This window comes from Varroa jacobsoni, unplaced genomic scaffold (genome assembly GCF_002532875.2).
Source record: "Varroa jacobsoni isolate VJ856 unplaced genomic scaffold, vjacob_1.0 scaffold_1277, whole genome shotgun sequence".
Classification (NCBI taxonomy): domain Eukaryota; kingdom Metazoa; phylum Arthropoda; class Arachnida; order Mesostigmata; family Varroidae; genus Varroa; species Varroa jacobsoni.
The window spans coordinates 53,523-74,635 of record NW_019214179.1 but is presented as its reverse complement, the minus strand read 5'-3'; the positions used below and the strand labels follow the sequence as shown (position 1 = coordinate 74,635).

Here is a 21,113-nt window from a genome sequence, read left to right as displayed (position 1 = left end):
GCATCACATGATGGTCAAGGCGTGAAAATTATGAGATTTGTTTAATTATTAAGAAACTGCAGTGCTGTTGTGCCCGAACACTTCGAATTAGTACAATTTTTGCGTACAAATTTTACAAAACTCCGACGAGTCGACCGGCATGAGAATGTTGACAAAGGTCAGATCTTAGCGTGTAAACATTCTAGGCACGTGGACTCGTGAGAATCGATTGCTGGTGGGGCCAATGCAGTTCTGTAACATCTTGTGTCCGTCTATTGTCGCATTGTAGTGGTCTAGGTTAGAATACGCACATAGCAATAGTTTAGGCTACGATGGGTACAAAACGCAGTTCGGATAAGGGCTCGCACGCCAAACGACAGACTGCCCCACAGGTATTGTGACTGTAAATTGACTTAGCGATAGATTTTTCCCGTCGCTTTTTCTAACATTTTGACTAAATTGTTGATACGTACGACGCTCTGATGCGGAATAAACAGAAAAAAATCTGTGGGCTAAACAACTGTACTGAAATAAGTCTGGTGATTAAATTTTTCGTGCTGGTTTTTATTACAGCACACATTTTTGCTTGCACGCTGCTTAGTTTACCGCGTAAAGTTAGAATGTTCCATAAATTACACATAGGTTGCGTAATAGCAGCGCTGCGAAGTTGACTTTTGATGCTTATTGTGTGATAAACGTGACGTGTGCATTTCACTTTTTAAGTGTAACTCATATTATAACTTGTCAGTTCGTGAAGGAAAGGACCTGTTCTAGGTTAAATTAATAAAATTAGTTCCAATAATTACCAGGTTAGATCAAAGGCATGGTCTTACAACATGAGTACATATGTATATATGATAATTCAATACCCGCGGCATGCCATGGTACCGTTCAGTGCCGTTTCTCGTAGAATCTCTATTTTGCGATAGTGTTATGAACCTTTTTTTTTGATATTAAATTGATATGAAGTTTGACCTCTATGATATAGTCATGAAAAAGACAAAAACAGAAAAACACTTCTACAAGGTACTAAACTCTTGGCTCAATATCGTTTATTTTCCTCCTATCCGTAGGGACATGGAAAAACCAAAGACAGATTGGCATCTGGAGATTCTCAGCGGAGCGTAAAGCTATCTCTGGAGAGGCCCCTATTTGAAGACAGCGATTCTGATGACTCATCAGTTCTTGAGGACAGCGACGACCCGACATCATCAGAGGGGGAAATCGATATAGAGGAAGAAATGTCAGATGAGAACGGCCTTAATGAACCAGATTCAGACAATAAACAAAGTGACGAATCCGGCCAAGAGGAACTAGACGAGGGCGATTCGATTGAGGACATCCTTGCGACGGGAAATGATGCCGAAGTTGAGGAAAATGCTGACCAGGTAATATAGCATGGCATACATCATTTAAACAAGACAACTGTATACGAGTTACTGAGCATGCAAAAAAATATAATATATTCTGCAAGTTTTTATTTACTAGGATGTGCTTTCCTGTATATCAAATTTTGACTAGTGGTGCTCTACCCTTGTGCCTCTCTTACCTGCTATTTACCTGTGCTACATTCCCCAGAACTATGAGGCTATTTATACGAATATAAGCGAAGATCTGAGCACTGGGATATCTTTAATTATTATGCCTCAATGATTTCTCAGGAGGCGAAAGATGATACAGTCACAGTATCATTCGATGTTGGTAAGCAAGAGGATTTTCATCCCATAGCTGGAGGCAGAGTTTCGTCTCTGGTGACAAAAATCAAGCAACGCAGAAATCTTGACAAACATGAAGCTCGGATAAAGGCTAATCATAAACGAACAGCATCACCTCAATCATCGTCATCTGCCGCTGCTCCGTCTTCAGGTAAGGGCCAAGATAAGCAAACTATTAGTGAAAATGATGAAGATGAGTATGCGGTGGATTCGTCAGACGAAGAAGATCTACGCAACACTATTGGCAACGTGCCGATTGAATGGTACGACAATTACCCACATATTGGATACGATGTCGGTGGTAAGCGCGTCCTTAAGCCTGTTCGCGAAGATCAACTGGACTACTTTCTCAAACGTATGGACGACCCAACGTTCTGGTAAGTTGACTTGTGCGCTTTTTTTTTCTTTAATAAAAAAGGTCTCGGAGTTTTTTTTTTTATAGTTCACGAGGTGTTTGATAAAAGGCAAATATAGAAGTCGTATTTTAATGCATGTTTCATTTCACTGTAGGCGAACTGTAAAGGATCGCATGACCGGGCAGAACGTGGTGTTATCGGATGCCGATATAGATCTTATTTCGAGGCTACAAAAAGGCCAAAACCCCGATCCCACGATGGAGATGTATCCTAAGTTTGAGGATCTTTACTCGCACGAGGTTATGATTCATCCGCTCAGAGCAACTCCAGAAGCTAAGAGGAGCTTCATACCTTCGCTGCACGAAAAACGACTTGTAGGACGCATGGTCCATCTAATTAAAAGTGGCATTTACGCAAAATGCTGGAAGCCGAAACCCAAAGACGAAGGACCCAGGTAGATGTTCTTTAAATGTTAACATTGATTTGTCGCCCGATATGCTTCAGGCATGAGAGTTGTTGACGTGTAGGAAAAAGTTATCACAAAGCTCATGGGCCTCATCGCAGGTTTCAATCTAAAAAAGGCCTTCAAATCTTTTTGAATGCCCGCTGAGGTAATGTTATTTTGATGCATTTGCGCACTTTTTTATTCATTAATCCCTTAGATACTACAACATCTGGAAGGATGAGGAAGACCCAGCACTAGTACGTCGCTTAAGGTCATTTATTCCTGCACCAAAACTTAAACTACCAGGCCACGAGGAGTCATACAACCCTCCTGAAGAGTATCTCTTTACACCCGAGGAAGAAGCTGAATGGCACAATCAGGATCCGGAAGAGCGGCGACTGAACTTTATTCCTCGAAAGTTCACTTCATTGCGACAGGTTCCAGGTTACGCGAATTTCGTACAGGAACGATTCGAACGTTGTCTCGATTTGTATCTCTGTCCCCGACAGAGAAAGATGCGTATGAACGTCAATCCTGAGGATCTGATTCCACAGCTGCCCAAGCCTAAAGATCTTCATCCGTTCCCAGCACAGTGTGCGATCGTCTATAGAGGACACACGGCACCAGTACGATCTGTGTCCATGGGACCTCTAGGGCAGTTCTTTGCGTCAGGTAGGATGCGGTTATTCAGATTAGATATCTAGAGAAAAGAGACTATTAAGGCATAAGGTGTGTAGGTACACAAAGCGATAAATACTGTTAGTTTCTTCAAACTATTCGTACGCGTGCGAATTTCGAGCTCATCAAAGGTACAACCTGACAAGATGTTTCATTTCCTAATATACAAATATTCCTTGTTATTACAAATTCCTTTTGCATTGACTATCTTTGCTTTTCTTGCTGTTACTTTTGTAGGTAGCGATGATTGCACAGTACGCGTGTGGGAAACATTAACTGGGCGGTGTCTACGAACGATTGTGCTTGAGTCAAGCGTGCGCTGTGTCCAGTGGTGCCCTAATAAAGCGATTTCTCTCTTAGCAGTGGCTGCGGGGCCTTTTATCTATTTTATTAATCCAGGCGTAGGTGACAAGATTATAATGTCAAATACTGACGCCATCTTAGACGCTCTGCCTGAAGCTACTGAAGGTAATTTTCGAATAGCGAAAATAATTATAACGAGCGCTCAATCACTGTGCTCATTGAGCTTTTGTTATGAACACAGTGATTGATAAATACGTTGCGAAATGTAAATTACGCTAATTAAACCGTGTATGAAATCAAACATGCCCTCGAAGTCGCCCCATGAAGTATTTTTAGACCAAGAAGCCCCCTACTAAAGCAGGTACTATTAACAATACCTAAATGCGTAGAGAAAAATGACTAATCTGTACGCATAACTTTTTCATTTCATTGTCCTGTAGAGAACAGCTCATCGAACTGGTCATTGGTGGACGATCAGACGTTACGCAGCCAGGGTCAACGTTTAAAGGTGGCTCACCATCAGGATGTAGCCCAAGTGTCTTGGCATGCAAAAGGAGATTATATTGCTGTTGTTTATGGAAGTGCGTCGACCACTGCACTTATCATTCATCAGTTATCGCTTCGCAGAAGTCAGGTAAAGTCAAAGTACCTTAACATAAAATGAAACTAGCTATCCAAGGCATCGCTTAACACTGTTCTACCTATGTTTATATCCCGAATTTGCAGAATCCGTTTAGCAAATTTGGCAGCGTGATCTCCCGCGTCCTATTCCATCCGACGCGACCGCATTTGTTTGTTGCCACTCAAACGGTCATTCGTGTTTATAATCTCGTTAAGCAAGAACTGCAAAAGAAGCTTTTAACAAATTGCAAATACGTATCGAGTATCGCTGTTCATCCAAAAGGTAAAATAAATTTTTATATTTACTTTTAAAACGTCCGGTCGGCTTGTAGAAACGGCAGTAGACATCATGTTTTTTTTTTGTAGAGACGTTTGGCGAATCGTGCTAATTTTTTATCTTATACTGTATGTGTAACAGGCGATAATGTAATTGCTGGAAGCTACGAAGCTCGTTTGTCATGGTTCGATATGGATCTATCGACAAAGCCGTACAAGGCGATGAAGTATCACAAGGGAGCGATTCGGGCGGTTACCTTCCATCGAAAATATCCTTTATTCGCCTCTGCATCTGATGATGGATCCGTAATCGTCAGCCACGGCATGGTCTACAAGTAAGCCCCGCCTACAAACAGTGTATTTTACATAACCATTATTGTTATACAGGCATGTATGAAATCGCCAAGTTATCATATTATGTTATTATATTAGGGTGACTCCGCTCACGAATGAGACATCCATTTTAGCAAACTTTATACGTGAAATTGTTATCTAGATGATGGTGCAGCAGTACCTCGTTTACATAGGGACATGCGGGGTTGTCCATATTCGAAACAGAGTGGTACACACACTTGGTTCCATGATGGAAGGGGCCATCAGCCGTCTCAAGCCATCAAATTAAGTGAGACATTACTGGACACGAAACCTGAAGCGTTTCTTGATGCACACAGCGGTAAACGTGAGACAATGCAGTTAGTTAGGTTTTAGTGGTGCAAATTAGGCAAACACTGAGATATTCAGTCAAAGGGTCGCTTTGACAAATATAGTGCGCATTATTGTTAAATTATCAAAGTGCTTACGTCGCTTCGTTTTATTTTTTCTTTGTATTTAAGTGACTTCATGCAGAATCCGTTAATTGTACCTGTAAAGGTCCTGCGCGGACACAATCAACATGATAATCTGGGAGTTCTGGATTGCACGTTCCATCCGACACAGCCTTGGCTAATAAGCGCAGGCGCAGATTCAACATTGCGTCTTTTTACCTGAACAGGCGTATTTGATGAAATATCCGCGCAAACTTTTCGCCTTTTTCTTGGTCCGAAGTATATAAGCCACTAGCAAAACGAATCTTTTGGTTATCAAAAACGTATCTAACTGAGACTATGTAATCATATGATTAGACTTAATTCGTACATACAAAATCTATATACAGTAGAAAAGAATAGAATTTACTACATAGGTAGGTCATTGGTTAATACTGACGAACTATTTCACGTTGGATATGTCGCGATATTGGCATGTATCTCGTTGAATGTATCTTTCGCTTGTTGGTCTGTATCTCATACACTATTAAAGTAATTATTATTAGATAGAGAAGGCACTTTACTCAGGATGTCGTTAAAAATAAAATAAAAATCTGGCTCTCTAATAGCTTGATTTTTGTGTTTAGGTATATGAAGCGCTTGAAAGTTTTTGTAAGCTTTTAGAAAAATGGCGAGTTATGTTCGGGAAGTAATTGTTCATCATACGAGTATAATTTTGTGTAAAAGTTTGTCTAGAACGTAAGATCTTCACTCGCATTTAGCTCTGGCCTCGAGCTTATTAAAGGGCGTGTTCTTATCGTAGCGAACATCAGGTGAAGTTATCAAATCAACGAAAACTATCTTTGGAGTTGGCTTTGCTCACCCAAATCGAAGGTATAGCGAAGACTAACTATATAGTGAGAGGCGTCATTGCGGAGTGTTGCTGATACTAGCTCCTAATTACCTTCCCTATATGCAATGTAGTTGTATTCGTCTGCAGTTGTGTCTGCTGCGCAACTGCGGAATGTCGAGAAGATGGTTTTCCTTACATCACTACATATAGACAGATTACTCACATATTGGCGTAGACTCGCAAGCCGCGCAGCTTTTATGCACAAAATTTCAAGAATTTCAGACAAATGTAGTGTTGTCTTTTTTTACCGTACAAGGACACTGCTGGTATTAAGATAGCATCGGGACCTGTCAAACTACCGGCAAAAATTTATGAATAGACACTTCATAGGGTTTTGGGATGCTGATTTATACAGCTGCGGGACATGCCTGTAAACAAGGTGTACAATGTATGCTTTCGGAACGTGTACTTCAACAAGCACTTCATAGGGCTTTTTAACGAGGACGCTGTACGGAAGCAGAACTTCTTTGATGACTTTCACTTGTTTGATCGTTTCTTCTGTAACGTTAATCTTTTCGAAGCCAGACACCAGCTGTTTCACTGGAACGTCTGTGTACACTAGTACTAGCTGAGGTACTTGAACTTCGACGAGAACATGTACAAATTGAACTACGTGTACAGCTTTTCCAATGGCCGGATCCTCGACAACTGTCTTCTTACTTTTGTGGATTTTACCATGAAGTAAATCTAGAATCTTGTCAACGTTAGTATGGATGACCCCGGTTAGCGCTGCAAGAAGCACACATATCGAAGCCTTTTTTAGACATCGTTGCTGTATTATACAATTCGGGGATCTGTCATTAAATGGCTACCGTGTCAACAGTTTAGTATCCTAAAGAGACGAGTGACACAAATAAAAGCGTTGCCGCAAATTTTTTTTTATTGATTCTTGTAGAACAAGTAATCAATCAATCAAGGTTGAGGGTCGAAGATGGACATTTTTCGTCATCATCAGCCTGGAGCAAGCTGATGCCCTATTCAAATAAATCTGTAATTACTGTGGAGACAGCATTTGCATGTTTTTATTTTTGCATAGTTCTTTAGAAAATTTTTATTTATACATTTATCGAAAACTGCATTGCGCAAAGCAGAACGACGTAATTTATAACCGTTTAATGTGCAAGTATAACGTCAGACTGATGTAGACGAAGTACACATAATTGTCGAGAATTCAGTATTAAAGTAAGACAAAAAATAAATAATCAGACAGATTCTCGAGGATTTTAATCTCAGTGTTAGGATTCTAAGAGTTTATTACACAAATTTGATTTTCAGGGTACATTCGACCTAACTACAAAAAGGTTTGAAGTTTGGTCTTTTCTGTTTTTTTTTTTGCTTCTGTTTTTTTTTTTTCGGTCAATGCGTATCCTAATAACGATACTAAATATTGCATTTGTATTAAATCAGTGAGTCAGCCTACCTTAAGATCTTCTGTTATTCGCTGTTTCGAACCCCCCAAGTACAGAGTTGCCTGCAAACTGTATAACCGTTCCTTCATCTAGAAGGCGGGCTTGTGTAATGTTACTGGTCTTCTGAATTAATCTCGAACTAACTTCTAATCAAAATATTTATATTCGGATCGTCTAAACAGAAACTGTGGCAGTCAATTTAGGGCCTGTTGCAAATATTTTGTAGATATTTTGATAAATGCCCCGTTTTTTTACACACCACTAGTTGCACATACGTGAAATATGGTTAGTTTGTATGCAGACTATGCATTATCAATCTGCAAAACAGGACGCTGCCCGAAACTTGGAATGTACCGATTGTCGTGAGGCTTGAGCAAAAATAATGTCGCATATATGCAAAAAAAAAAAAGATTAGTTGTTCTATTCCAGTGTTTTATACCGTAATTAGTCGATCGCATTAGTGGATTAAAAGATCTCCTTTATCCTTGCTTAACATAAAACCACATGAATAATTTAACTTAAGTATATGTGTTTGTATGCATTTGCACATGTATGATAAACGATATGAGACTTTTTTGATTCGTCGACCGCTGTAATTCCGACCATGTGTGAAGGTGCTGTTAGGCCTGCGTCTTCTTTCTAGCCCTAGAGACGACCAGCACGATTTCTAGCCGTCTTCTTTGCTAATTGTTTGAAATAAAGGCCCGGGGTAAGCTTTGTCCACCACCTACTTTAGCGTATATCATAATATTTGAGAATTTCGTAAATGCTAAGAAATCCAAATCTTTACTGTTCATTATTTCTTTGAAAGTTTCCTTTAATAAACGTACGTGCCTTCAATTACATCCAGGCCAACGTCCTCGGGCCAAGTGGATATAAACGAAACAAAGTCCTGCGAATTACATATCGATGTCGAGCAGTCTTCCCACCATCTCCAGAACGAACCTTCTTCTCAGCTCGCCGTCAACATGGTTTGCGCTACTGTATACTGTTCGTTTCATTGCGGCTGGCACAGAAGTGGGAGGGAATGTTTTCTCTTCTCAACAGCAGTTCCATTCCATTTACTGGTAGCATTGTTTCTATCTACTGAACTGGGCAGACGAGCAATATTGTTATTGTTATAAACACGGCCGCAGCAGCAGCAGTAGTCGTGCAAGTAGCAGAGACCCCCGACCGTCAACACTAGTTGATCTATTGGACGATAGCGCTGTGCGAGCAGTAGGCCCATATCGAAGGTATCTAACACAACAGAGCATAGACGACGGATAGTGGTCAGTCAGCAGCACGAGTCAAAGAGTTGGGCATCGCGACACCAGAAAGCCCGACGAGCTACCCGCCTTCTCTCTCTCGCCATGCGTGTGTTTCGATAACCATTCAGTGCACCCAGAGAGATACACGGGCACACATACGCAGACCCACTTACTAGCTCTCCCTCTATTGTATTTGAGTGCTATGTATGTTGTGTATTATGAGTTCGGTGCGTGTGTTTGATTCTGTCTGTCGAAGTTGGATTGTCGGTGGACAACAGACAGATTAGCTACGGCGAAACAAAATCAGAACAAGTCATCATTTGGTAGACCAGCAGTCAGTAGGAGCAGAGACAGTCGGCAACAGCTAAGATAGGGGAAGTGTATATGCAGGTGTTGACGACTAACAACAAGGAACAGCAAAACAAACGAAACCTACGAATGAACGATCGATTGAATGAAGACTTTGACTACTTGAGCTGGCACTTTCGTGCGAATCCCAGTGACCAAGAATTCGCTATAAGTACTTCCACTGCTACTAATGACAGTGTGAAGGCGAACAGGCTGTGAGAGTCGTGGTTCTGTTGGTTAGTGGTAGTGCCTTGCAGATACTGTTCATAGTGGGAGGGAAGTAAAACGAAACAATTGAAAGGTAACTACGAAGCAACGAGTTCGACAATACGGTTGCGTTGGAGCAGGACACGAAGGTCCGCCGGCAATTGTGGTACTGCGTGAGGAGGCTGTTCGTCGGCGACGTTGCCTGAATTGTCAAGCGATGATGATGCTGTTTGTCGCCGCAGCGCTAAAAGTATTAGTACTAGAGGCTTTAGTCGTCCTGTCTATTCTCGCCAACAAGTGAATCAACGAGTGATTGTGGGTAGCGCCATTATAGCTCGCGAAAGGGAACACGTCAGCTGCTACTACCATTCAGCCTTGTTTACTTCTTTTTCACCTTCATTCAGTCGTCGACGAGTTACGCAGACGAGACTTAGAAAGAGCAGCGGCAGGCACGTGTGGCAAAAGCGCGAGCCTATAATGTTGCCAATATTGAACATGAGCTGGTCCATGATTTAGTCGGGCTACGACGAGTAGCCCAATAAAGCTCGTACGGCTGAGAGCCAACAGTGCCCCCAAGACGAGGGTAGGATTTCTTTTGGTTCCTGCTTGCTCGACCACGGCCGCGGTACGAACCGCAGCAATCGTTCCCGAAGTGGAGGCGGTAGTGGTAATTGAGCCCGTTGTGAGCAGCGAGACGAGCTTGCTTTGGCGTTCGTTTCGTTGGAGCGACGATGGGCTCGGAAACAGCCGCTGGTCGAGGTGCCGGTGGAGCGCCGAACAAACTTCAGCTGAGTATGACTGCACGCGAACTCGCCGAAAACGACGATTTGGCCACCAGCCTCGTACTGGATTCGTGGCTGGGCTTCCAGACGCACAAAATGAACCTCAGGTAGGAACATCTACAGGGGCAATAACGCGGGAGTAACAGGTATAATTTGTCGAGACGACGAGCTAATGAAAGGCGAATTGGCAGCAGACGTCAGATGAATGCAGGCGCTAGCGGAAAAACATTCGTATATCATCTACATCTATCTGTATAATGTTATACCTTTTAGGTTATACCGCGCAGACGTCCTTTCAAAGTGGTAGACTTCAACGACAAAAAGCGATAGTCAGATAGTTGACTGCGGATATTTGAAGCGATTCTTGAAACGTTTGTCTGTGAATATATCGCGTGCGCGTACTGAGCTGGATAATGGTGACTAACTTTGAGTTCAACGTCAATTGATACTGATAAAACACTGAATAAATCTACTATTAAGGTGATTCTGTAACACCTCTGGCTTATTGCTAGATATCCCTGACTTGTTTTTTGTGCTGTTAATTAATCAGCAATGTGACAGCTTATAACGCGCCTGCTCGTTCGAATGAAACGTACGGCAAATGTCGGTGGCAATTTGTTAAAAAAAAAACTTCATCAACAATATTCACTTCTCTGATCTGTGTTATATTTGCCTTCTTTTTCTGAACAGCTACTGTTCATAGCTGTTCGTAGCATTAGCATACTATAGAAAACTTGATTATGTACTTTCGGATAAGCAGCAGCTCCGTCGTAACAGCATTGCCACGTTATGTGTACATGGCGACGAGTTGAGCAATTTAACTTGCTACCAACCAGCTAAGCAAACAGACATGAAAGTAATGAATAAATTCAAATAATTACGGAACAAATAGCTCGTCATCGTACGAGAGACTAAACGGGTCACTCACTGTCGATATACTCTGGTGCAATTGCTGCTACCTTTACGGACTGATCGCCATCCCCAGCTGTTGCGTTAAACATCCACTTGTCAGAACGCGCCGTTATCGTTTAATGCATCGTACGCTCAAATCTGTGAACCCGTACAAGGGAAGCTGTACGTCCTGGGGATTTGTGTGCAATTTTGTATAGCCTTGTGTGCATTCGCCTTGCCTCTGTATCAGCCGTCGACTCCTGCAAACGATGATGGTGGAATATTTGCCCATTTAGTGTCTTTTCCGCATTCGATGCTGTGGTTGTGTTGTCGCAATGACAGACTGGGGTTGGAAGCATAAAAAGGCCGCTTTTTAAATTCCTATATCTCTTTCAATTTTCGCGCATTTCGTGTTTTATCGCTATACTTTCAAGCAACAGTAGCCTGGGGATTGATTTCTAGGCGGCTGCTAATGGCCAGCCCTAACATTCCGACGGTCATTATACGGTGCACCACACGCAACAGGATTTTCTTGTTGGCGTCTGCGATTGGTCACTTGTTCGTTGTCTGTTTGTGTTTGCACATCGCCGCTGGGTGACGCTTGTACGTACGCCTCAGATGGCATTGAAGGGAAGCTGGAAATTGGATGGGCGCTAAAACAAGGGGAGAAGAGGGTGCTATATTGTGTGCCGATGTGCAAGATAAGATTTTGGGCTTACATCAGGAAATTCATTACGACGAAGGCCTCTGGATATGCGTGCAATTAATTTTTAGTCATTTCGTAGCTAAAGACGTTGTGAGGAACGTCTTTGCGGCACTGTTTAGACCTTGAGCGTCAATGAGGTCAGATGATATCGCTTAAGGTGGATTGTGTACGAACTATGCGTTTTAATTGAAACCTAGAGCTAGTGAAGATTATCAAAAGGAAGATCAAAGTAAACATTGCACGCGTTTTTTTTCTTGATATATGTGATTTTCCTGTTTTGTTTTTCACTGAACAAATTGCTAGTTAACGTTGTAGATGATAACCTTTGACAGATCCTTATCATTTACACGATAATAGTCGGCTGTAACGTACTGTTCTAGTCATGGTAGACATTTTTGTTCCTTTTAAAGATATCACCTTACAAACTGATAAGAACAACGTTATGACAGAATAGCATTTGTTTGCCGAAATATAAATGCATGTTTTGTATTTCAGATTTCGACCAACCCGAGCAAACCAGCGAGGTCAACTTCGTACAATCGTGGAAAATTTTCGCAACGACCTCAACTACGAATTGGCTTTCGAGAAGCTACTCAAAGGCGGATGGCTGCCACCAGCCTATGTTTCAAAAGCACGTCGGGAAGCCCTTCGAGTGCATGTAGGCGTCTCGCAGAAGAAACCTTCATATGATATGATAGATCTCAAATTTTCTGCGGACCAAAGTAGTAGTTCCAATAATTACTTAGAATAATTTAAGCTGTTCTTTTCTATAATGATCTACTATTTGTTCTTTTTATATTACATTATCCTATTTTAATAGTGTTTCGCGAAAGCCTGTATATAAAAAGACTTTTCTTTATAACTATATTCCACACATACCATAATTCTTTTTTTGCTATCCTATTCTGTTTCCAGATTTATCGGTACCTTAGGTTGTTTGACAAGGAGAGCGGCTTCGAGATTCTGCCATGTGATCGTTACTCCATGGAAGGTCACATGGGTGCGCGGTTATGCGCCACCCGACGTTGGCAGAAAAATGACAAGATCCCAAATCTAGTCGGGTGCATTGCCGAGTTAAGTGCGCTGGAGGAACGGCAAATGCTTGTAGCTGGCCGTAACGACTTCAGCGTGATGTACTCGACGCGCAAGAACTGTGCCCAGCTATGGCTCGGCCCTGCAGCCTTTATCAATCACGACTGCCGAGCTAATTGTCGGTTTGTCTCTACGGGACGAGATAGCGCCTGTGTCAAAGTCCTTCGAGATATTGAGGCCGGTGAAGAGATTACGTGCTTTTACGGGGAAGACTTCTTTGGCGATGCGAATTCGCTGTGCGAGTGCCACACATGCGAGAGGAGAGCTGCCGGTGCATTTCGTCTTACCGAAGATTCGGATACGACGGATGCCCCGGGGGCGCTGGGAATTGGCAACAGCAAGGCAGGTGGCTGTGTCACCATGAACGGAGTGATGTCGATGCTTCCGACAGCGCGCAAATACTCGTTCCGAGAAACCGACAATAGGCTGAAACGTATTCTTAGCGTAAACGGGCATGCTGACGTACGGTCGCCCGGCATTGTTTCTTTTGTTGAACAACAACAAATAGTTCAACAGCAACAACAACAACTGGCCGTAGCCGACCAGCCAGTTTCGTTAAGCGGCGTACTACACGCTGCTACTGTTGCGAATAACAGCAACAGCAGTAGCGAAAACAATTGCAATGGAAATACGCACAGCAGTGCTACAAGCGGGGTTCAAATTGTCGCAGGTTTTCGAAAACCATCTGCTCGAAGAACAAGTTCCTCGCATTCGTCAACGTCTGTAGCTGTGACTCCGATGACGGCAGCGTCGGCGGCGTCTTACGAGGTAAAAAATGCATCTTCCACAACCTCTCTGAAAAAAGGGGACAAATCTCAACAGGGAATTAATGCCACAGCGGTTACTGCCACATGTGTGACTGACAACCGCAGTGTTTCAGCAGTCACAAAAACGAGCAGTCACAAAATAGTCGATAATTCTAATTCAAGGATAACTTTGTCTTCGGTGATGTTACCCTCATCGACGAGTCAACGGTTGACGAGTTCGCTCGATGTAGTTAATTGTGCTTCTCAGTTGACGCAGAATTGCCGCCAGAAGCAACAACAGCTACAACAACACCAGTTAAAAACAGAAGAATCCAACTCACAACAACAACAACAACGACAACAACAAGAACAGAAAAGTCATCAACAGCAACTACCTCAGAGTCATCCATCATCACCACAACAACAACAACAACAGCAACGGCAGCAGCAGCCGCTGCAAAGAACGCAAAACCAGATTCAAACGCACATTACTCGATCTGCGCGAATCAAATCGCAGACCACCACGACGACGACGACTACGAGTACAGCTTCAGGCAAAAGTACTCTTAAAGGAAATCACGGCAGCCATAATCATACTAATAACAGTAACACCGAGAACCATGAACATGGGGGGGTTAGATTACGAAAATCGGCAGCGGGCCTGGGAATGGGCCTGGCTAGAGGGTCAGCGACAGCTGCCTCCGGTGGACTCATGCCGATCAGCGGTTCACGCGAGGCCACGCAAGCGGCAGCAGCAGCAGCAGCTGTTAGCGGTGGTCGAGGCGTCGATGCCGGAAGTAGTGTAAACTCAGTCGCAGGCCATAATCATACTAACCAGGTCGTAACTGATAGCGGTGAGAAACCAAAGCCACGAACGCGGCCAGGCCAACTGCAGGTTCACAAAGTAAGTAGTCAAAGCGGTCCTGATGGGGAACCACCGGAGCAGTTTATTGGCCACCGCCGCCGTCAACTTGGCGGCCAGCAGCAGCCACAACAACAACAGCAGCAGGTGGATAGCGCTGCAAACTCGTTGCATCGCCCCTCGTCGCGCGACCATAGCCCGTTGAAGCTGACGATCAAGATGGATGCCAATCACCTGTACCAGGTGTACCCGTCGTCCGAGAAGGTGCGTCCGAATATCCGTCAGGTAGGCGGAGCCGTCGGCGTAGGCCATACACACAGGCAGACGGCAGCAGCACCTACTGTAGCGGCTGGTGCCGCTGGCGGGGTTACTGGAAAAAACGCAACTGGTCGAAAAGTTGGGAGCGATCGGTCACCGTTAACGCGCGCGCGTCGCGCTTTTTCGTCGGGGAACCTGAGCCAGGCGAAGCGTATCCGGTTGATTGTTGGCACATACTCGATTAACATCGATCTCACCAAACGCGAGCGGGACCGCTAGCCTCCAAAAGTCAGCGCCTTCGTGTTCCTTTGATTTTCATGATTTTTTCTTATCCAACAATTACGGTTTTTAAGAGAGTTGCTGCATCTGGCGATGATTATGACCATGATTACGGCAGTAAGAAGAACGAGACTGTAGATAGGATAACTAAAAAGAACACGTTTTAAGAAAAGAGCAAAAAGTGAGGATTATACCAATGATTGCATACTATCACAACGTGTAGGGGCAAAATAGGCAGATAATGCTCTCATAGGTTTTGTTTGCATTGAAAGCAAAATCAGCGTGTGAAAGTAGACGACTTACCGGTGGACGCACGCTGGGGAAAATTTGGGATTGTTTTAGTAAGATTTGAGCAACAAGGCCTTTTGCTTGTCGCAACGTCAGCAACGTAATGCTGAGACGTTCAGTATTCAACATATGGACGGTTTTTAGATGCCGCGCTTAACCGTGTTTGACCGTGTTGCATTGATATGTGACATATTTTGGATCCGATCAATTGCATAAAGGCTTGCAGTTCTAGGATCATTGGGTTTCTCCATGTAACTTGTTTAAGTAATTTTAATGTTTGTGTGTTAATGCTTGGTGAGTATACGAAACCGGTGTAGGGCAATAGCCCTAAGTATCGTAGATTACTTTGGTAGATTAATCTGAGGGTCACAGTCAATTGAACTTTGAGGAGCCGTATCACCTTTTTTGTAGATAACCTTCGGTTTTTTGAAAATCGTTGAGCGATCTCTTCTTCTTTCGCCTTTCGAATTAGCCTTCGAGGGCAAAACTTATAAACTATGGAGCCGATTAAAGCACGAAGGCCTAGTGCGTAAAAAAATGAACAAATTATTTTCTTTTCTCATTCGCAAAAGCGTGACTGCACTTCCACAGGTATCGTGCGCACTGACTACTGACCCAGCGGATCCATGACGCGCCACTGGCAAGATCGCAACAAAACCATCTCACAAACACTGCCATATTGATTAACTGATAGAGGGGTGCGCAATGAGTCGTGAAAGTTACGTGCTGGTGAAGAATGTTCGAAACATCCATACGAAGTATGCTGGTGCTTTTGGTGCTTCTGGTTTTAGTAAGGTTTTGACGCCAGTTAACGCGCAAGTTCCTCAGTTATACGGTAATGGACCATACTGGTCGGCGTTTAAAAACGGTGTGAAGTATGGGCTTAAATGTCCAGGCATTTTACGTAGGCGGAATGTAAATTGACTTAATTGAAACAAAAGCCATCGCATACAACGAACCTCAGTCATAATTAGCCGGTCTCGCCTCTTATATGCTCTCTAAATTTTATTGTAGTTAATGTTTTTACTTAATAATCTTAGTGAAAAAATTTTCTCCGCTAAAGCTGTAACCACGATCGTGTTAATAAACCAACTAAACGGGGCTGAAAAGTCTGGATACCTGGCCATACAACATCTTTAAAATTAGCTAGGAAACCCGAACATAAATGTAATTTTCACAGACATAATGACAATTATGATAATAATATATTGAACGTACAACAATAATTAGTCGAATCGAGGAAAATGGCACGTCAAGGAAGCTACGAAACAACAGACGTGTGGGAAGATGAAAAGCTGTTTTTCAGTGGTATATCCGCAAGAAAAAGAATCTATTGCAGTTAATTTTATGATATTAGTCAGTACAACTCCTGTGGTAGAAGAAAGGTATAGCCCTAAGTCATGTCCGATTTCAAAAGTTTGCGCGAGGTGATTATCACCCAGATGAGAGGCTGAGTTAGGCGACAGAATAATGGGATGATTAGAGTCTTTTCCGTGAGAAGATTTCCATCGATAGGGTTAACCAGTACTGTTGAGTTATGAATGATCGTGGGTGCCATCGTACATCATAGACAATTCAAACAAAGAGAGAATAGCGAATTAATTATTCCGTGAAATAGAGTACAGACGAAAGAATGAGCTGGTTTGTGGTCTGTGGTTGATAGGCAAATAATGAACTCAACGAAAGGTGTCCTTCGTAGGACCAGTACCGACTTAACGAGCGACGCAACCTGTACTATGGCGTGCTACAGACCGTCCTCGCATGGCTTAAACGTGTTGACTTTTGAATGGAGCTGGACAAAAAATGTTTATGGGGGTAAAATGGCGTAAATATTTGGTGGTTTCAGATAAGAGTTAAAAAAATCCGTTAGGAAGAAGATTACTTAGCTAATACGGCAGTGGGTTGGTCTACAAACAAACCTATGGATTTAAAAAATTGTAGGATTTAAAAGAAGTCGATACTCGCGATAGCCAGGTACATGCACACAAAAGTATTCAAGCTATGACAGATACGCGAGGGGTGGCTAGTAATAGACAACACTGTTGAAAAAATAGAAGATTCGTTTTGATCGATCGGTGTGCTTACGTCTATGTACCAGTTTACGAACAGATCCCACATCGGGTTGGGGAGTATTAAGGGAGGAACTGTTGGTTATTATTGTATCTTCGAGCGTTTGTAGATGCTCTGAATGGGAAAAAGCGTTCCAGTGAGAGATTACGAAAAGCTGTGTACATCTCTGTAGAATTTAGTCGAACTGGTTGACGCTGCTGTAGCGATTAAGGGACGCAAACAAAAAAAAAACTGAAACAAAGAGGGAGGAAGGGGGGTATGGGGTGAAATATAGGTGAATTTGGACGCCAGCAGACTTATCTCAGCGGAGTCGACCCTATTTTTCAGCTCCGTTCGGACCGGGAGCTCTGCTTTAAGCACGAGCCGGTTGTTGGTTTCGCTCGGTGACGATTAGCCGAGCAGGCTGGGCGCGAGGTTGCTGCTGGGGCTATAGCAGGATCGAAGGCGTTCGAAAATCGAGATAAGATTTGTGGTGATTTCAAGAGTGGTGGCTGTGTTGGCGGAGTGGCAATCAGGCAAGACGTAAGTGCGACGGCGGGCTTAGTCGTGCCAAGTTCAAAACATATTGAACTTGAGCTATCAAGTGCGGGAGATGAGTACGGCAAACTAGCGCTGGCTATGGCGGCGATAGCGGTAACGGCGGCAGCAGCAGCAGCAGCAGCAGCAGCGAAAGGTGATGTAGCTGTTACTGCTGTAAGAGGCAGGTAGGCAAGCAGATGTCGACGGCATCAACAAGACGAAAGTGTTAACGCCCAGAGGTAACTTGGCGATGACGATATCAGGCAAGAGACTAGACAAAGAGCGGGGGTTAGGCGTGTCAAGAACAGGAGATCAAGCATTAAGAAACAAAAGTAGGCTGGTACTACAGTGCTGGTCACAAAATGCGGCTGTGTCCCCGAATCGAAACAAAAAAGGAAGTAGTTACTATGTACGATCCGGAAGCCCTAACAACGTTCGCAAGTTCCATCTGTTGAAAATGTTTGGCCTTTACGGTTTGTGCTAAAAGGGTTCGGCACCGATCGGTTGTTTGGTGAGACCTCTCTTAAAAACTAGCGCGCGTGTACATTGTGTGTGAGTGTGTGTGTGTGTGTGTGTGTGTGTGTGTGTATATGTTTGTGTTTAGTAATGTCGTATGTAGTATTTTCGAGATTTTCTTTGATTTGTGTCACTGTCGTTTCGCTTGCTTTCAGTGCCTCTTTCATAGTAACTAGTAAAGCATGTGCTCGCCACCGTGCTACTTGACAGTCGGCTTGCGATGCCTACTATAGGTCCTGCTAATTAAATAAACAACTGCACGACTACCGTATGCTTCGCTGAGAAAAAGCAGACAAACGTGCAAGTTGGTACGGCTTCTTCAAAGGTAATTAATTAAAGCAGAACTCGTAAAATATTTTTCAACTTTTACGAAAACTTGAATTTGCCAGTATTAATATTAACTTCGATAAAACAGATTGCTGAAATTGAATTGATCGTTTCGATGGGTTTTGATTGTGTTACGAAAATCCTGCACCGCTTATAGTCGTTTACTACTATATAATATAAATATAGCATAAAGTGATTTATGTATGTTCAACAAATTCGGACAAAGAAAAAAGTAAGTTTTCGTACAAAAATGAATCACTCTCAAATAACTTTTTCAATTCGTAGGACATTTGTGCAGTTGAACAATGGATTTTCCCTAGCACGCTCGATTCATTTTGCTGGCACCGTAATGTATACATTGTGTTCAGCTTGCATATTTTCCTATAATAGTTCCTATGTAACTTTGTTTTCTTTTGCCATTAAAGTGGTACTGCAATGGGTTATCGGAACAGTTGTCTGCGAGGGTAATTGGGTTTAGTCAGATTTGCCAGAGACGTTTGTTTATAGTTAACAAGATATAAAGCACTGTATAGAGAACTCTTGATAGTGTAGATGTGTTTGTTCTAGAAAAAGCGCTCAATAACACAGTGTACAGATAGAGATAAAGGTGAATGTGTAAAAATTTACTGCTTTTTTTTTTTTTTTTTTTCGATTTGCATGATGTTTGAATAGAGACGACAAACGAAATGAGAACAGGATGCTATATAGAACCTAAAGTTGTTTGAGCAATTAATCGGTGTTAGGATGTATGATTGCAACGAGCGAGCTGATTATTGTGAATAATAATTTATAGTTTATGGGTTAGTGTTATAATTGCGGGTAGCAAAAAAGATAATAGCAGCAGGGCAAATATCTGCCCTCTTCTCCTAGCTTAGACGGAGAATTTATACTGTGAGGTCAATGCTCATTTATACATACGGTCGTTACAGGTTTCAGTCGAAAAAACTTTTTCGTCGCACAGACGAATGGCTCATCATTGAGTCATGGCGATTGAACGTAAATTTTGTCTGTTCATTATTATTGATTCTTTAATCGATTTAGAGGTTATTACCGCGTAACAGCATGATAGGTATTGGGAAATTCATTCAAAAATTGATGTTCTCGATAATGATCATTGGATTCCATGTTAGATGCGTTGTTATCAATATTAATATTAGAAATAACTCCAATTTATAATTATTCTTTTTACCTCCAATATTGTTGCCTATGAAGACCTAATCTTCAATAACTCGTTATTGGCCATTTTGGTTGAAGCAATGCGGTAGCTTATCTTAAAACATTCTAACCTGTGGCATTTGATTATATCGACCAACAACAGTGAGCTAATAAATATATAGCCATGTGATATAAGTTGACCATTGGGTGCCACATAGAAATTAAGTAACAATGGACTTCGGCGTAACAACGGGAGTAAAATTATAATCCGTTTAACCCAGTTAATTGTATACTGTTCACACATGACGATTTTATTGGCATACGAAACCTTTGGTAAAGGCTCGAAATTAATGGTTCTTAGAAAGAAAAAATATAGGTTAGCCTTTTACCTGTAGAGGAAGCTAAAAATCTCTCGATTGAATAAGCCATTTTGCGTTCATGCTCAGAATGCGAGTTAAATTTGTGGGCCGTTTTTCGTCATGAACATAGGAACAAGCAAAAAAAAAATTGCCAACGATCAAGAATAAGTGTCCTGAATGTAAACATCATCTCTTCAAGAATTATTCTGATGCTCGAATATAGTAGAAAAGAACTGCTAGAAACAGGGAATATTAAAGCGACATTTATAGACCGTGACATCTGCTTTGGGCGGGTGGATGAGGACTGTGTTGTTTGTGAGCGTACGCGGGTCTGTTTGTTCGCAGATTACCAAGGAGGCCAAAACAAAGTATCGGATCGATAATTCGCTGCCACGGCTCTTTCGAAATCTGTGAGTCAATGCGGAAGTACGAGTGTCAGGTGGAAAGCGCAAAGGATAACGAAGATCGAGCGAATGAGCTTGCGAAAGGTAGAAACGAAGCGAAGAAATTATATACTATGGAAATTATTATTATATTGTACTGACAAGATGTGATGCTAGGAAGGCCGACGAGGGTTCTGTATTGAACTACGCTGTAGTGTATATATAAGACTGTAAATAAATTGTTACGACAGAGGTCATGAGGTGAAAAGGAAACAAAGCATTGTCTTTACCGTCTGAGAGTAGAATAATGAAATAACAAATCACTGAAAAAACCGCTGATAAGTCTAGCAAATCTATAAAAGCCTAATGACTTTAAGAATGGTTTACGTTAATGCTTGACATAGACCATTTTAATGCGATCTATTTAAAGCAACATTGTTCATAATTGACTGTATATTCACTTGTGATCGTGTTACCTTCGTTGTTGTATTCGTTCCTTAAAAACAACAGGGCTATCAAGGTGTTATTACCGTATCACGAGTTCTATTTATACACGAAAGCGTAAGTGTTCGAGAAAAGTATTTACATTATTTCATGCATAAGAATTACCAATTACAACTCAGTAGTTGCATTTTCT

At 42.3% G+C, this 21,113-nt stretch overlaps 2 protein-coding genes across 6 annotated transcripts; both read left to right on the top strand.

The window, feature by feature from the left end:
* Positions 1-178: 178 nt before the first annotated feature.
* On the top strand, positions 179-5,742 carry LOC111268337 (ribosome biogenesis protein bop1). Its single transcript, XM_022847278.2, has 10 exons — positions 179-371; positions 1,053-1,367; positions 1,641-2,071; positions 2,205-2,504; positions 2,713-3,167; positions 3,411-3,641; positions 3,917-4,110; positions 4,203-4,380; positions 4,516-4,708; positions 5,207-5,742. The coding sequence occupies exons 1-10, from the start codon at positions 312-314 to the stop codon at positions 5,358-5,360; spliced, it is 2,511 nt and encodes an 836-aa protein (XP_022703013.1). The 5' UTR covers positions 179-311; the 3' UTR covers positions 5,361-5,742.
* Positions 5,743-5,884: 142 nt separating this feature from the next.
* Hmt4-20 (Histone methyltransferase 4-20) lies at positions 5,885-20,552 on the top strand. 5 transcript variants are annotated; one of them, XM_022847282.2, is made up of 6 exons: positions 5,885-10,132; positions 12,118-12,280; positions 12,538-13,482; positions 17,545-17,921; positions 18,408-18,577; positions 20,439-20,552. In XM_022847282.2, exons 1-4 carry the CDS (start codon positions 9,975-9,977, stop codon positions 17,602-17,604), a joined length of 1,326 nt encoding a protein of 441 aa, XP_022703017.1. In that variant the 5' UTR covers positions 5,885-9,974; the 3' UTR covers positions 17,605-17,921; positions 18,408-18,577; positions 20,439-20,552. The 5 variants fall into 5 exon arrangements, with proteins under 5 accessions (XP_022703017.1, XP_022703015.1, XP_022703019.1 ...); XM_022847280.2 differs by having other exon boundaries at positions 17,545-18,247; XM_022847284.2 differs by lacking the exon at positions 17,545-17,921.
* The last annotated feature ends 561 nt before the right edge of the window (positions 20,553-21,113 follow it).

What these genes read in the sequence shown, in the direction of transcription:
- Hmt4-20 (XM_022847282.2), top strand. Translation starts at nt 9,975, where the DNA reads ATGGGCTCGGAAACAGCCGCTGGTCGAGGTGCCGGTGGAGCGCCGAAC. An exon ending in ACGCACAAAATGAACCTCAG is followed by an intron (nt 10,133 to 12,117) that starts GTAGGAACATCT and finishes TTTGTATTTCAG; the next exon opens with ATTTCGACCAACCCGAGCAA. An exon ending in CGTCGGCGGCGTCTTACGAG is followed by an intron (nt 13,483 to 17,544) that starts GTAAAAAATGCA and finishes CCTATTTTTCAG; the next exon opens with CTCCGTTCGGACCGGGAGCT.
- LOC111268337 (XM_022847278.2), top strand. Translation starts at nt 312, where the DNA reads ATGGGTACAAAACGCAGTTCGGATAAGGGCTCGCACGCCAAACGACAG. An exon ending in CCCAAAGACGAAGGACCCAG is followed by an intron (nt 2,505 to 2,712) that starts GTAGATGTTCTT and finishes TTAATCCCTTAG; the next exon opens with ATACTACAACATCTGGAAGG. An exon ending in AGCCACGGCATGGTCTACAA is followed by an intron (nt 4,709 to 5,206) that starts GTAAGCCCCGCC and finishes TTTGTATTTAAG; the next exon opens with TGACTTCATGCAGAATCCGT.